This window comes from Letharia lupina (assembly GCF_014066315.1).
Source record: "Letharia lupina isolate WasteWater1 chromosome Unknown contig_22, whole genome shotgun sequence".
Taxonomy (NCBI): Eukaryota; Fungi; Ascomycota; class Lecanoromycetes; order Lecanorales; family Parmeliaceae; genus Letharia; species Letharia lupina.
In genome coordinates, this window is record NW_023502991.1 from 1,136,451 (window position 1) to 1,152,572 (window position 16,122).

General features: G+C 50.9%; 4 protein-coding genes across 4 annotated transcripts; 3 read left to right on the forward strand and 1 right to left on the reverse strand.

The window, feature by feature from the left end:
• Nucleotides 1-60: 60 nt before the first annotated feature.
• Nucleotides 61-1,185, reverse strand: HO133_005986 (uncharacterized protein; the record flags this gene model as incomplete). The annotated part of the gene is made up of 4 exons (XM_037296889.1): nt 61-464; nt 529-599; nt 677-1,092; nt 1,156-1,185. 4 exons carry the CDS (start codon nt 1,183-1,185, stop codon nt 61-63), a joined length of 921 nt encoding a protein of 306 aa, XP_037148070.1.
• A 1,970-nt stretch (nt 1,186-3,155) lies between these two features.
• Nucleotides 3,156-5,009, forward strand: HO133_005987 (uncharacterized protein; the record flags this gene model as incomplete). The annotated part of the gene is made up of 6 exons (XM_037296890.1): nt 3,156-3,294; nt 3,366-3,564; nt 3,642-3,734; nt 3,816-4,194; nt 4,276-4,603; nt 4,696-5,009. 6 exons carry the CDS (start codon nt 3,156-3,158, stop codon nt 5,007-5,009), a joined length of 1,452 nt encoding a protein of 483 aa, XP_037148071.1.
• Nucleotides 5,010-6,838: 1,829 nt separating this feature from the next.
• On the forward strand, nt 6,839-10,196 carry HO133_005988 (uncharacterized protein; the record flags this gene model as incomplete). Its single annotated transcript, XM_037296891.1, is given in 6 exon segments — nt 6,839-7,740; nt 7,953-8,199; nt 8,258-8,355; nt 8,393-9,207; nt 9,564-9,679; nt 9,693-10,196. The coding sequence occupies 6 exon segments, from the start codon at nt 6,839-6,841 to the stop codon at nt 10,194-10,196; spliced, it is 2,682 nt and encodes an 893-aa protein (XP_037148072.1).
• A 2,452-nt stretch (nt 10,197-12,648) lies between these two features.
• Nucleotides 12,649-14,244, forward strand: HO133_005989 (uncharacterized protein; the record flags this gene model as incomplete). The annotated part of the gene is made up of 2 exons (XM_037296892.1): nt 12,649-13,539; nt 13,597-14,244. 2 exons carry the CDS (start codon nt 12,649-12,651, stop codon nt 14,242-14,244), a joined length of 1,539 nt encoding a protein of 512 aa, XP_037148073.1.
• Between the last annotated feature and the right edge of the window lie 1,878 nt (nt 14,245-16,122).

The window sequence follows — 16,122 nt, forward strand, 5'->3', positions numbered from 1 at the left end:
GACTTCAAACATGAAGAAGGCTTCAGGGATATATTCGTCATAAGGAAGTTGCCAATGTCTTTACACGACCTGCGGGACTGAGCCTCCTACAGTCACTTCATAATTCCTCTGGACAACAATTTGAGCGTCACCGGGATCCTCAGTATGAGGAAGGGTCTCGGCGACCACGGTATTCGCTGGAATCGAGCCGCAAGCCCAGTCGATTCGCTCGCCGGCCAGATTGCGACTCTCGTATGCCCGATCGCCCGACCCTTCACCAAGCTTTTCGAATCCTCTGACCATGCTTCGTGACTGAGTTATAGCTCCAAGATCCATAGAGTAGCTGCGGTCCTTCTTCTGCGAAGATCGTTCCCTCGAGCTCTTGTATTCTCGAAAGAGCTGCGGGATCACCACAGGCAGACTCCCGCATATAATGGCGCACACTTCTTCAGCTACCGAGAGGATGAGAAATACCACCACACCGTCTAGATCATTATAATTAGTCAGTCTTTGTGTCGCAACGCAGAATGTGGTTGGGGACACGCTTACAACTGGGGTCACTCTGGTCGTCGGTGTCAACCTCCAATTCCACGATTCGGGCAAGTTCTAGAAGGCAAGCACTACGCGCGGTGACCGCCACGTTAGCTTCAAATACGTATCGCCTGGACGGTGTCCAGCTGGGGTGGAAGATACCTACAGTGCTCCGACTGAGAATATGGAAGCAAGACCGAGCTTCTTTTTCAATGATATTTGAAGCTTCGAGATGGCTGTGAGGGGTAGTAACAAGAGGGCAACGTCCGAGATGAGGCTAAATATCAGAGGCATGGCAACATGTGCAACCGTGGTAGCTTTGCACTGGCCCTTCATTGCGATTGGTGGTCCAACATGGTATCTTTGATAGTACCGTGTCCAATACCATTGAACCGGCCAGCACTGAAAGATGTAAAATCCTGTTGCCCCAAAGAACCACAGGATGACATAGACCATGTTGGCCCACCAGGCGACGCGCAGCCATTTCTGGTTGACCAAAAACAGGCGGCGGTAGAAGAAAAGAAGAGAGAGCTTGATGAAGGTGAAAGTGGGGCCCACGAACACCATACACAGCCAGACATGCTACAAGACCGAATACGTCAGAGCTGCCATCATGACCCGAGCATGGAAAGTGAGTTGACGAACCTTGAAGATGTTCGAGATATTTCGGGGCATATGCGGATCCTCGGCATTGATCCTCCATGAATGAAGTCCAAGTCCATAATGGGTTGCTTGAGATTTGTATCAGAACAAAGGCTTTTGCACACAATGAAAATGGACATACAGGCCAAGAGATTCCCGATGACAACATTCACGCAGACCTTAAACACGGTAAGTCAAGTGTTAACTCTTCCTCGTTTGACGATGACCACGAACCCCACTTAGAAGGACGAAGACGTCTTCAGGAAAGATACGCCCCCCTATCCTATAGTGTGCCCGGTAATGTGCGACAAGTCGTGCCACAACAGCAAGGTTGTTGAGCACAAGAAAGGTTACGAGAGTCCCATACAGCGCCGGTCGCCTGTCTCCGCCAAAGTCTGCAGAAGTCACCTGTGGAGTAGTCATAGTCATCAATCGCGTTTCATAAGGGTAAGAATAGTGCCTAGGTCCTACGAGGTTGCGCAGAGCAGGCTTTTAACAAAATGCTAACGGTGCCCAGCCTCATATCCAAAAAGAGTAAGGGTAGTAAGATCATGCTCGGTAGGAGAATTTCACGTCGATCGCATCCTTCTGGACCCTGGGCATGCCCTAGCGCCGCACAGCATGAGATGGGCCGGCATGGGTAGGTGTTGAGGCCTGCGATGGGCTGAGATGCGTCCCATTCGATTCGCTAAGAGGAGGTATGATGCCTTTCATGTCGGTTGACTAGTCTACCCGAAGGTGCACGAATAATTTGGTGCTGAAGAGGGGGCGGTTTTGGCACGCTATCCAGCCGAGGTGGTAGGTATCTGTAGAAGGATGCAACTGTATGCGGAGCTCAGAAGGCTCCTCAATCTACACCTCCAACACACCACCACTGCCGGTGCATACTAGAGAGTACTAATTGCTAGTCACCACTCAAGCAACCTTCCAACGGCAAAAAGTCGTCCTCGACGAGAAACAATGTCTGGTGCAATCGTTGTACCCCCCCATCTCCCCATCTTACAGTCTTACCAGTGCGAGTGACTAGTTGCCAAGGTTCACGCTCAGGTTGGACTCGGGCAAGGTATGTGTTACCGCCTTGGCATAGTCATTACTGTTGATCAGGGCGGTGCTGATTGTCAGTCACCACGGGGGCAGCTTTCCAGCGGCAAAAAGTCGTCCCTAAGATGAAACAAGTAGGTACTCGGGCGAACAATGGGGTACTTCGGATGAAATCTTTAGTCCAATAGCGAGCCGCCCCGGCGGTACGTCTCGAAAGCTAAATTGGCGCCGGCGGACACTAAGGTACACCGTATTCGTAAGCTTGTAAGCATTCTAAAAAGCACGGTCACCCGCGGCGTAAGGTACGGTATACGAGGATTACTATCCTCCGCTGAACAATGGCTGACGGACGAATATCTGACTACTAGAGCTATATCATTATTCGAGCGTTGAAAGACGCCTCTACAGCTAATCCAAGCAAAATTGCTTTAAAGCACAGCGACTCTGACGTGCAAGCAATATGCATGCATCAAGAAAATTGTCTTACACCCTTAATGAATCAAAGCAATCGGATGCGTTATCTGCGACTGCATGATTATCTTATGACGCTTCGATGACTTCAATTTCAGATTAGCCTCAGAGGCTGTCGGATCCGTTCTCCCCTGAACATTCAATAACACTTCGATTGCTTTGATTCCAGGTCAGCTTTAGAGGCATTGTCTAACGCTCGAATGATAAATTCACGACTTCAATGATGAGACACACAAGAATCAGCGTCTGCTCTGCCAAGGATCGCAATCCTACTACAAGTAAAGTACCTTAAGTAGTAAAATGCATCCTTCCGTCTTGGCAGGACTCATTTCTCTGCCCAACGAATTTTGATCGTTTCCTTGCCCTTCACGAGTAGCTGCTCCCTCTTCCACTTTGCTTTGTTTTCGACTTCCGTGACTGTGCCCACTGCCAGAAAGTTGGGAATTTGAAGCAACCTCCTGAAGGACCTCTAAATCCACCCACCCTCAGACATGGCAGACCTCGACCCGAAACGCATTCATGAGCTGAAAGCTGCAGAGTTACAAAGTCCAACCGAGTACAATGGAGCGGCCGAGGCTCGTGTGCGCCGCAAACTTGACTGGCACTTGATGCCGCTCTTCTTCGTCCTTTGTAAGTAGGATGCTTTTGCCGTCAAGTAACCTTCCTCCTGGGAGTGTAGCTCACGTCCCTCGTCTCTCTAGACATGCTTGCCTTTCTTGACCGCAGCAACATTGGCAACGCCGTCATAGCCGGAATGACACGCGATCTTCACTTGGTGGGAGATCGATATGAGTGGCTGTTGACAATCTTCTACATCACCTACGTTGTCTTCGAATTCTCCCTCCTTTTCTGGAAAATCTTTCCTCCTCACCGAGTAGCGGCAGTCGTCGTGTTCTGTTGGTGAGCAAGCCTTTCCCCCTCTTCCAGCTCAAAATCTATCACGGGCGAAAGCAGAATGTCTAATGTTGCATGGCCAGGGGCGTGATCGCGACTCTACAATCTGTGGTTCACAATTGGAGTGGGCTTATGGCTCTTCGGTTCTTCCTTGGTGCTTTTGAAGCGGCCTACGCGTAAGCACAGCTTTCGATACTCTCGTCAAAGACTTGATGCGCTCTCGGGCTGTTTGACTGACACTGGCGGCTAACTCCTAGGCCCGGTGTCATCTACCTATTGTCATTTTTCTATCTCAGGCATGAAGTCGGTTTCAGGTGTGGCATGTTCGCTTCAGCGGCTCCCCTCGCGTCCACATTCGCTGGGGCTCTGGCCTACGGCATCACGAGCGGTCACTCTTCGCTCAGTAACTGGAGGCTCCTCTTTCTAGTTGAGGGTCTTCCGACCATCCTTCTTGCCCCGATAGCCTTCTTCTTCATACCAGATTCGCCAGATAATGCGAGATTCCTCAACGCCGAGGAGAAGGCCATTGCTAAGTCTCGGGCTGTTCGACAAACGGGTACGAGCGATAGAATCGGAGGTGTGAACCTAAAGCAACTTGCTCAGACATTGTATGACGCGAAAGCGTGGTGCTATGCTGTACGTATCGAGGTGTCTCATTCCAAATATCTGTCTCGTCGCCGTTTGCACCATTTCAAGTAGAGCTGACCGATATTGAAGTTGATGTACTTTAGCGTCAACGTGAGCTATGCGAGCTTGCCAGTCTACCTTCCCACCATTCTGGCCAAGATGGGATACAGTGACATCAACGCCCAGGGCCTGTCAGCTCCGCCATACTTCACCGCATTCCTGTTCGCCAACATTACAACTTTCATTGCAGACAGGACACAGCAGAGGGGCTTGGTCCTCATAATCACGTCCCTGATAGGGGGCATTGGCTACATTGTCCTTGCAACAGTCACCACCGTCGGAGTCCGATACTTTGCCGTCTACTTGGCCGCTGCCGGCGTTTTCTCTACTATTCCTAACATTCTGGCATGGACACTCAGTACGTCTACAAAGGGCCTCCCGCCCCCGAACTTTCCCCCTTCGACTTTCCCCACAAGGCTGGGAGGTCAGCGCTGATTCTGAAATTGTTAGACAACCAAGGCAGCGATACCCGCCGTGGGGCTGGGCTCGTCATCATCAACGTCATCGGACAGTGTGGTCCAATTCTGGGCACCAGACTCTACCCCACAGCGCAAGGCCCACGGTATGTCAAGGGGATGAGCATCTGTGCCGCTTTCATGTTCTTTGCCGCGGTAATGGCCTTGGCGTTACGAATCCTTTTGGTGTGGGAGAATAGAAAGCTCGACCAGAGGTACGACAACAAAGCAGGGGAAAGAAGGGAGATGGATCAAGGCGCCGCTGTTGCCGTTGAAGATTATGGCCCCAAGTTCCGTTACGTTCTTTAACCGATGGTGCCAGGTAACTTCTTCTTGTCCTCACACCAAGCAGTTCTACTGCCGAAGGGTTCTGTAAAGAAAATTAATAAACCGGTCTTGCCAAAATAGCTTCATATAATCAACCAAAAAGCAGTCACATATGCCCTTGTGTCCAACTCGCTCGCTCACAATACATCCTCTGACAGGCAAAAAGCCGAAGCACAGGGCAGGGACACTGGAACAAGGCTCTTTTCTTACGACTGCAGTGACATGCAGCTTTCTAGAACGAGGCCATCCGTCAAGCCTCGGCTGCAGCTGCTTTATCGTGCAAAGATCGATTGAATGTTTGTCATTCAGTCGTCTTGTTCCCATCTGTTCTATGCGAACCTCTTGCCCTCTCTGTCCGCATACCCCAATCATGAGCCCACCGAACAAGTCCGCGGCTCTAGAGGGCACCCATTCGGCGGAGGAACTTCTCTTCTTGATTGAAGGATCGATGTGCAGCAAGGTGTCTGAGTTGCATCGAAAAGTCCCCCGGCTGGAGTATGATTCGAACCCGTTTTCTAAAAGATTGCTTCGACATTGTTCAGGTAGTCAGATCCGGTTTCCGCGGCATCGCGTTGAGGTACGTGGAGAACTTCACATGCGTCGAAGAGACTAATCGACATCTTTGAGTTACTTGGAATGATTTCTGACAATAGGACTTTGTTCTCTGATTGAGAACTATAAAAAACGATCCCGAATTCTGCGTGAACGGTGTAAGGTTGTAGAAACAGAGCAAAAATACCTTGAAGGGTAGGTAATCCGGAAGCGCACCTAGCCCCAGCCCGGTCCGGGACCTATCACGCCCAAAAGAGGTCCCTAGACTTCGATACCCGCTCCCAGGAGACAGCCCCGGGGTCCCTCGATGCGGAGCCAAGAGTACCTTGCGAGAGCCGGTACCGGCGCCGTTCGGGACTTCTGGCGCCGACCGCTCCCTAACGATCGATGTGCGTTGGGAGAATCCTACTCGCTTGCTTGGAGGCCGATGCTATCTCGACGAGCGTTCCTGTTCCGACGGCGGTGTCATTGTGTTCTTTTCCTGGGACGAGGCTGTCTGTCTAGCATGGGCTGAAGCTGCCTTGCCTGATACGAAAAGATCTGCATCATCCGCTGGATGACCTGAGATTCGTTGCTCTTTCGTTTTCGGCCATGCAGTCATACGGCAAATTCGTCCCATTGAGTCTGGGCGAATTCATGAACTTGAACCGCAGTCCACAGGATTTTTCGTTGAAGGGGCTACAATTAGGCAAATCGGCAAATCTTGCGAGAGGGAATAGCATCCGGTACCGTTACCTGTATAGCCTTGTCCAAGTGCCAAGAGGAGTTGGAAAATGAAAATGGAGGGGGATGTGAGGAAGTTACACACGAAAATAATAATCCGCGTTTGGTTCAGCGCGCCCTAAATGGGTCCAGAGCAATGCCGCCGTAGCATCGAGGCTCGCCACCAAGTGCTCGAGGCTATGGGGCGTGGGGGGTCGGGGGCATTGCTATGAACTGGGCCCTGCCCAGAGGCGACTAGGCTCGACTTCAAGGCTCTTTTCAGCCAACAAGAACGTAGGATGCCCAGTCATTCTCTTTATTGTTCGCTTGCTTTCCTTGCTCTACATCGCGTCGCCAGTCCCCCATGGTTGAAATTGACTCTTTTCTCCCCTAACTGAGCAGTAACTGGTGATAGCGAACCTCCAGTTTGCCTCCGTCACACTGTGAATGAGCTGAGCTAAGGCACCGCAGCATTCGGTTCGAGCTATTCTTATGAGTGGTTTGCCCTTTCAAGAGCACTCCGCGTCTCACGTCTGTCTGGTTGAACCACCAAAAGCATGGCTCATGAGACCAGATTGCTACTGTCAGTCTGCATTCTGGGTATTTACAGCGTCGACGGCAGCCTTTTCCCAGAACCTTCGACGTTTACAGGGAGGATTTGGAATCCTTCGTCGCGAGTTGTCTCTGAGATCCCAACAGGTAGGCTTTCGTTGCAGGCATACAATATTTCCCAGACTCGCTCTTTCAGCCGCACTGTCTCGAATGGATCTTACGGCCTGACCAGCACCATTACCGCACCTCCTCCTGGGACCTCAAATACTCTGGATACTGATGAACAAGATGGACTTTGTTATCTTGGAAACCAAGATTGCACGTACACCGGTATGACAACAACCGTTGTCGGACCGGACCAATCTCTACACCTCAATGATGAATGTTTGCTGTGGAATACCTCCTGTACTGAGAACAAGACATTAGCTCTCGACGAGCTCTTCGGTGGCTCCTGGGGTGCTGGCACCTTAGCATTCCTTCAAGAGAACGAGTGCTTCGTCAATCCTCACAACACATCGTTGGATTGCAGCAAATATGTATCTCAAGACGTCATGTTCGAATTCGCTGTCATCAAAGATTGGATGAGATCACCACGATGCTTGGCGAGTATTGCGGAGCAACAATTGATGCAGGGACAAACTTCAGTCCTGTCTGCGCTTCGAACCACTTGCTGTGATATCTGCTTCATCAGCGCGCAGAGCGTCGACGTTTACTACTGGCCAGATCCTGACGCAATCACATCTTGTCTTACCATTATTGGAAACGACGTCAATCCACCCCTCTATGGTGCCACAACGGGCTCGGCAACAACGTACTGGGGATGCACAGTTCAAGGTCCTTTTTCCGGGCCTTCCTATGTAACCACTGCTCTACTTACGAGTATCGGTCCTGTAACATTCAAAGAACCGTTAGTGGATCCATGGTTGGCGCCACCCTGTGTTTCGAAGGCTTCCGCATTCCCAAGCCCAAGTATCTCCATTGAAGCTCGCGGCCTCCATCCATCCATCCATTCGTGCCCGTGGCCACTCGTTGGTGCTTCCACCTAACATAACCCAGAACGACGGCCTGCCAGCGAGCACTGTAGTGATAGGGGGCTTTACGTTATGAGTTGCTGGCCAGATCATGTCTTGAGCATGCCAATGCGAAATACAATGCCAGTACTTCTCCCTCTATCTACGCCAACCACAGTATAGTTGCAGCGGATTACTGTGGAACCCGGGGATCGACGGGAGATATTCCAGCGATAATGCTCGCCTTCTCTCCTGGAGAGCTTTCGACGATGGCCGGGCCTCTCCATGATACGCTCCACCCAGCGACGAGTCAGTTCAATTTCGCCGATTTGCCTTGCCCTCCACAGAGCGTAATGGTGAGTCCTACACACTCATTGCGTCACCGCGGTGGCTCGCTAACGTAAAATCGTTCAGGAAGCGAACTGGTACAAACCAGCGCCTGACGAACCGTACCGCCCCCTCATCGCCATACCTAGCAAAGTCTTGGAGATAGACCCCTGGTTTGAAAAATTGTACAGCATTATGGTTTACGGCGTACGACCCACCAAGCGCTCTGAGACCAGCAACAGCACTTGCGCCTATCGTCATTGCCAAAGGTCCTCAAAGCCCTCCGGTGGTGCCGATACCCAGTCCCACTCATGACCCTGGAGCCAGAAAGACTGCCGTAGGCAACGAGCAGATACCTACACCTACGCAAGGTCAGAGTTCGCTTTTGCCGGAGAAGACAACAGACCCAAAGCTAGGTCTTGGCCAAAGTGGATCCGGTAGCGACTCTAATGATCAGGGTGGCACTGGTGAGGAATCTGACCAAGGAGCGGATCCAAGCCAGCGGAGTAACCCAAAGCGACCGAAAAACGCAGCGGGAAACAGTGGAGATCCCGGACTAGTGACAGACCCCAGCTTACCGAATGATCCAAAGCAATCGAGTAAGGTATTGGGAGGCAATGGAGATCCTGCGCCAGGCACGAACCCCATCCTGCCAAATGACCCAAAGCAGCCCAATGATGCAAAGGGCGGCAGTGGAGATAGTGGAGAAGTAAACTCTTCGAGCAGCCCAAGTGATCCAATCTTAGACTCATCTGCGACCACAATATCAGTTGGTGACCACAATGTGGTCGCCGGCACTTCTGGGGTCCAAGTCGATGGTGTGCAAGTCAAAATTGTAGGGCCTCCAGCGACAATCTCTGGAGTCGTTGCTATCAATCAAGGTAACAGCATCGTGATTGCCCACCAGATTGTACCCCTGTCTACTCCGGCTGCTCCTGCCACAACAATCGCTAGTCATGCAATTACCCCTCTTGCCGACGGCGTCTCGGTCGACGGCGCTGTGATTACTGCTGGCGCAGCTGCCGTCGCTATTGCCGGTACGTCAGTCTCTGTCGATTCATCGAGTCACCTCTATCTGGGAGGAGCTCCTTACCTCCTTCCTACGGCGAACCCTGCCTCGCCAACGACGCGATGGAGCAGTCGCAGTTCAGCTTGCAAACGGAGTCTCAATCTATGGTATAACATTGACTGCTGGTGCTCCTGGTAGTCTCTGTCTTAGGTACGGTAGTCTCCCTTGACCCATCCTTTAATCTTATCTGGGGTGGCACCGCTCAAGCTCTGCCGTCTCCGACTCTTCTGCCTCTTATTGGGGGTCAGGTCACTACAATTGATGGCCAAGTCGTCCACCCTCTTTCTGATGGCATTTTAATTGCCGGTATAATTCTGACTGCAGATTTTCCTCCAATCTTTGTATCCGGCACCCGTGTATCCCACGGCGCATCTGCTCTCGTTATAGGCACCAGCACAATTGCTATCCACCTATATTCGCTGCGCACAATAGCAGGCCAAGTAACGACAATAGCCGGCGAAGCCGTCCAGCGGCTCTAATGGCATTTCCGTCGCCGGTACGAGTCTTACACCGGGTGCGCCGCCTATCACCGTGTCCGGCACCCCCATATCGCTTGGCTCCGTAGCCCTCATGGTAGGCAGCAGCACTGTTTCACTGCCAGCTGAGGAGACAACGCCATTCATTACCACAGTCGCCGGCAAGGCCGTCACCGCCGCTCCAAATGGTGTCGAGGTCGCAGGCTCTACCCTGTCTTCAGGGGCTCCAGGCGTGACCGTCGGCGGAATTCCAGTATCCCTGGATCCAGCTGGTGAGTTAGTGGTTGGCTCGAAAACCACAGCACTTGACGGTCCGAGGGGAGGGGGGTCGGGTGGCTTTATATTGGAGGTTTTGGGTCAAGGGGACCCTTTCCGTCGCCAGAATCTCCGTTGGTCCCAGGAACCAACACGACTCCGGGTTCGGGAAACGGTACAGCTTTCGGTGTGCAACCGTTCCCAGGAAACGCACGTGGTTTCATGAACTATATGCCAGGAAAGCTGTTAACGGCAGTAATGATTGCTATTACAGCGCTTCTTTGTGGGGCGAGATGAGTCGAATGGAGTGAATTGACTTCTGGGAAGTTGTACAATTTACGAATATGTCAATGATTGAATTAAAGAAAGGATCACTCTGGAAGCGGCAGCTAAAGATCCTGTACATGCACCAAATGTGAGGAGGGCCACAAGTGTGAGCATGATGATCGCTGCATTTGTCGATTGCGTTGCCCAAGCCAATTTCTCAATAGCCGGGAACTGGTCGGTCGATATGGCGTCAATGCTCACGTCGCGAGTGTAAAGCCAGTGGTATCCTAAACACAAGCGCGCCGTTAATGACGACACTAGCTACCATAGCACGTGGGACATTGATGGATACGCTTTGAGTCTTCCGACATCTGCAGGGTTTGGATAAGCACTGCAGGATTCGCCTCCAGGGCGGGTAATGACAGTTCTTAGTCCTTGGGCTAGTATGGTCGAAAATTGACACGGTGGAGCTAAATCAAGAAACGCCGCTGCATTGCTATCGAATCCAAAAAGTGGCTAGTATGTTTGTGCTCCAACGCCTTCGTTTAACAAGGTAGCAAAGACTTTGTCCGCTGCCACGTGCGGACTTGGACTCATAACCGACAACAAGGCAGCGAGAAATCCTAGGATATGGAGCATAAGGATGAGAACACCTATGATTGGCAGTGCGGGCCTCAAGATAATCTTGAATCCCACGCAAGATGGTAACAATCCCCAATGAATGAGTGTTCCTTGCCACCTTTCCGGGGACTAGTTTTCCTGGGTCTCGGCAGCTAGATTCTGGATCAGACTACTGACACCAAGAGATGTCGCTGCGCAAGTTACCATCCAGCCCGCTACCGTGAGCCACCCTAATATAATTGAGATGATGGTCAGGTAATCGAGGTTCTGACAGCCATACCGGTGACGTGACTCGGGTATCATTGAAGCCGAGGACGCGAAAGGAAGCTGACGCAGTGATATTGTATACCCGCGGTCGGTGGCATAGAGGACAGTTTGCCAATGACGATGAATACGGAGAGGGTGCCTGTTCAGCCGAACATCAAGCTGTAAAGTGTAGACCAAACCCGCAGGCCCTCCGCTGTGCACGATAAAAGATGAGCATGGAATACTTCTCTTCCGTTTGCAGGAAGGCGCAGTTTTTTTCCTCTGGATGTAGTGCAAACGCATACCCACTTTTGGTATCCAATACGGAAGTCTCTGTTGTGGTTGTGAGTCGTTTTCTGCAAATCATGGGGAATAGGAGGCCTACACTATGATTGCCTCCCAAGTAGACATCAGACCACAAGGAAAACATATCATACTGAGCAAGATGAAGTTCTTCTGTCCCAAAGCAGCTTCTTGGAGGAGTTCATCAGCTCAATTAAAGTCACTTGCCTTCGGAACCTGTTTCTTTCCGACTCTCAATAGAGCAGCGGGATCCGCATCCATGTTAGCGGGGTTGGCAGGTGCAGCACCACCATTTACGCCGATGGAGCTAAAGCCAGCAATGGTGTACATCTCTTGCTCGAGTTCCACGTTGGACTGGACTGACCGGTAAGAGATTGGAGAGGTATGTGCTGCTGGAGACTGGTCTCCTTTTGGAAAGGAAGACACTTAGATATATGTAGCGTCACGAGTCGGATAGACATTTAAGCTGATAACGCGCAAGGAAATGACACATTGATACACATGATGGAATACGTGAATCACACCGACAAAGGGGAAAGGGAGTTGTCAGGGCCTTGGCAAGGCCCAAGGATACTTGCCTTGAACTGGATGTCATTCGACTCTTGGACGCACGAGGATCCAATGTATTAAAGTTCCAAGTTGCGACGGGAAAACACCCCCTCTTTCTGTTCATCTGCGCACGTTTCTGTGGGTATCGGCCAGAACGAATCGGCTCTTCCCGTCAAAGGAGCATTAAGAACAATTCATGCCAATTTTGCAGTGATGTCCCAAAAAATATGAAGAGGTATAGCATATAACAAGATGGAAGCTGCAAAGAAATGTACGGGAAGGCTCCGCATCAAATGGATGGGTTCGATATTACTCCGAGCGAGCTACTCATACAACAGTAGTCTAGACGAGAGAGGCGAGAGAGGTTGATATCTGCTATAGTGGTATCTGGTCTGCCGTACTCCGGCCGTCAGATGGAATAATTCCGCACTGGTGGCACTGAGTCTATGAGCAGTACAACAATCGCTCAAATCCAACAAACGCACCTCTCCTTGTAAATTCTGTGATAGCGGATCCAAAACACCAGTATGGTAACAAAAGATTGGTTGGAAGATTCGTCCGCGGAAATGACCTTGTCAATTACCCTCCGAGTACGCACACGGATCTAAAGCCTGCACGCAAACCGAGACAAACCATTGCGCTTAGGAATAGCGGGCAGAGTGGGAAGCTGCATTGCTCCCTGTTGAGCTCGAATGATTTCAAGACCAGGGGATGATGATTGGGACTTCGGGCCTGTCTTCGATCTCATCCATTCCCTGTCCATCAGTGGCGGAGAAAATGCACATCAGAAGACAATCTCCAGTGACACAGACTCCAACCCACCAGAACAAGCAACGTGTACTGCTGCAGCCAAGGTGCACGACCAAGAAACACAGCTTGGAGATTTTGACAAAATCTGGCAATACCTTGGCCAACCTCTAGATCTGCCGGCGCCCCCAGTCACGACTGGACCTTCGCCCAGCTTGATCGACATCTGTAGCGGAAAGGCTGCCAGCGAACAGCGTTTACTCAAAGTAGTGAGATGGCAGGATGATGTCGAGTGCGCGAACCTCGCAGGCAATGATGAGAACAACGGCATTCCAGCCTTGTCGAAATTGAATAAGCAGCAGAGAAAGAAGGCGCGGAGAAAGCAGAGGCATGAGGGAGAAGCCTTGGCTACACAGCTCACAAATAGTAAAACCCTCCCAAGCGGCAGTGAAGATGAGTCAGGGAAAGATGCACATGAGCAGAAAATCCCAGACAGGAGCGGTGTCATCTACCAATTTCTCCACGGGACTCCTCCGTCTAACGGCACTGGCCGATTGCGGTCTGGAAAGCTTTTCAGGAGTCGGGATTCTGATGACGCCGGAGCCTTACCTGCCGCCGCCTCGCCATTGCCCCAACAAGCCATACAAGTCTTGAAGCCCGTCAGAGAAACTACGCTTGAAGTTGCAGCAACGAAGAAGAAGAAGTTGATGTCAATGCTTAGCGAGAAATTTATAGACGACAGAAAGTATCTCAGAAATCTGTCATTCGCAAGGAACGTTGCTAGCAGCACAGATGCCGCTGCAGAAGGCATCCATGTCTTTGTTGACGCATCGAACGTAGGCGATATCCACCCAGCCCAGCCATTATTTCGCCGCTAACAAACATCCGAACAGATAATGATAGGTTTCCACGACGCCCTCAAAATGGCTCGTGGCCAAAATATTGCCCATCGCATCCGCCGCCAACCCCTCTCCTTCCACAACCTCTCCTTAATCCTCGAACGCGGCCGCCCCACCGCCAAACTCATCGTCGTCGGCTCCGACAACTTCCCCGCTATGGTGGAAGCGAAGCAAATCGGCTATGAAACAAACATATTGGACAGAGTACATAAAGCGAAGGAATTGACTCCTCGCCAGAAGAGATATTCGAATTCAAATGGGAATAGTGGCCCCGGAGGTGGGCAATCAGGCACAGGCAGTGGCTCAGAAACGACCGCTGCCGTGCAGTATGCACCAGAGAAGTGGGTGGAGCAGGCAGTCGATGAGATTCTGCATCTGAAAATGATGGAGAGTGTTGTTGACGCCGAAGAACCCTCGACGATGGTGCTTGCAACCGGAGATGCAGCTGAGGCTGAGTACTCTGGAGGCTTTTTGAAGATGGTGGAAAGGGCGCTGGCGAAAGGGTGGAAGATCGAGCTGGCGAGCTTTAAGCACAACACTAGTGGGGCTTATAAGAGGAGGGAATTTAGGCAGAAGTGGGGGGAGAGGTTCAAGATCGTGGAGCTGGATGATTTTGTAGAGGTGTTATTGGGGAATGAATGAGGGATGGTGTTGCCTTTTGTCTTGCTTTACAACTGTTCGACGTCTTGAACGTCTTTTCATATTTGCCTGAGGTACGGAAAGGATTGTCTGCGAACGAGCGTACATTGATCTCGAGGGATCACACCATGCTCACTAAAATTTGTTTGCGCAAATGGAAGCGTCCTTTCCATTGTTTCTCCCGACTTGAAGGGCTGCAAGAATACATTTGCTTCTGTTTGGAAGCCATTCGTCATAAAAAGGGTTTACGATAGGCATCTTGCACAGATACTGTTCTCGTGCCTGTGTACCTTCCGACTGGAAGGGCCACTACCATTTTGCAAGACCGCGAGAACGTGTGGGAGAAGATTGATTGATACATAGTACACGGATCAAGCTCGATAGGACTATGAGCTCGATGAGTTTCGGGCTCAAAGAATTCATGAGAGTGATACTGTAGAGTCTGCAATCATTGACTTTGTGTAGTATACAAGCATAGGGAGACAGCTGGTGCAAAATGATGTAGCTATACGCCGGCGAGCAAAAGCAAGGCTTGGTAGCAGCCAGCAGGCTGGCTTCGTACTCTCGAACGGAATAAAAGCTTGCGCAATCCTTCTGAAATAATCCTTAACTCATTTTGCCTCCTGAGTACATCCAGCATCAAGTTTTGGAGGCCAATTTTTACCCTCGAAGATGAAGCCATCAAGCAACCCCCCAGTCGACCCTCAAGAGTGTCGTCAACATCGTCCGCATGATTGTTCCTTGTACACAGACCACCAATCCTGATACACTTTAATGCTTTCCTTCCCCACATGCCTGCAAAGACCTTTTTCCAAAGCCGGACTGCAGAATGATCATTTTCCTCGTGATATCCTCCAATGTTTCGCTTCGTCTTTCAGTGAAGCCATTGAGCTCATCGTGACCTGCACTCATAGCCGAGATGATTACGTGTCTGAGGTTGGACCAGCGAGTGATGCCGGATGCGTGATAAAATGTGGGAAGACAATTGTTGAAGGAGGCGACGAAGATGGGATGTTCCTTATTGTCAGCTGACAGAGAGACCGGACCGACAGTAGAGGTCCAGCGACCAGCAACCCAGACATGCAGCGGAATCAAGGTTTGGCCCCATGCAGACAGAATTGGGGGTTGAAGGAAACTTGGCAATGGCACTAAACGGTGCAATATTTACGCAAGCACAACTGAAACCACACCCCAAGTCAGCAGCAAACCCATTGTCAGATCTTCGTAACATCATCCATCATCTGATCATCGTAACATCGTTGCCCTCATCTTCCCCATTTGCACAAATCGTCCACTACTGCCTATTTACCCCAACAGTACCCTTGGACTTATCACCACTGTTCGAGTATCAGAAAATTGGGATTTTGCAGAGTATCTTTGCAGCCCTCACCCTTTCTTGCCCGTGCTATCTATGTTCTTTTCCTTCATAGCCTGAGCGCTGGACTTCATCGAATCACCACTAAGGACGAAGTCAGGCATTGCAATGCCATGGTCTTGCACGGAAGTCTACCGTGCAGGACGGTCTGCACCATCAACAACACTCTTTTTGAGCTCCTGCAGCGTGGATTTGAGATGGGAACTCGGACCCATGTCTTGCTTAGCGCCTACGATGAGTCAGCAAACGCTAGGGTCTGGGCAGCCGTGTGGATAGCGTACGTGATGAGGCCATGCTCGATAATGTGGTACGCTCTTGGACTTTCTGTCACTTGAATTGATCATTCGTGGAAACCAAATGGATGTTCAGGCTCCAGCGGAAACTGAAGTTGAAGCAAGACCCACTCGTATACGCGGCATGACGCAGGTGTCGCTTGATTTCGCTCGTCTAGGCAGCTGAAAAGCGCAAGCAACCATTGGTGCAATCCTCAATGCAAGTCATCGTGG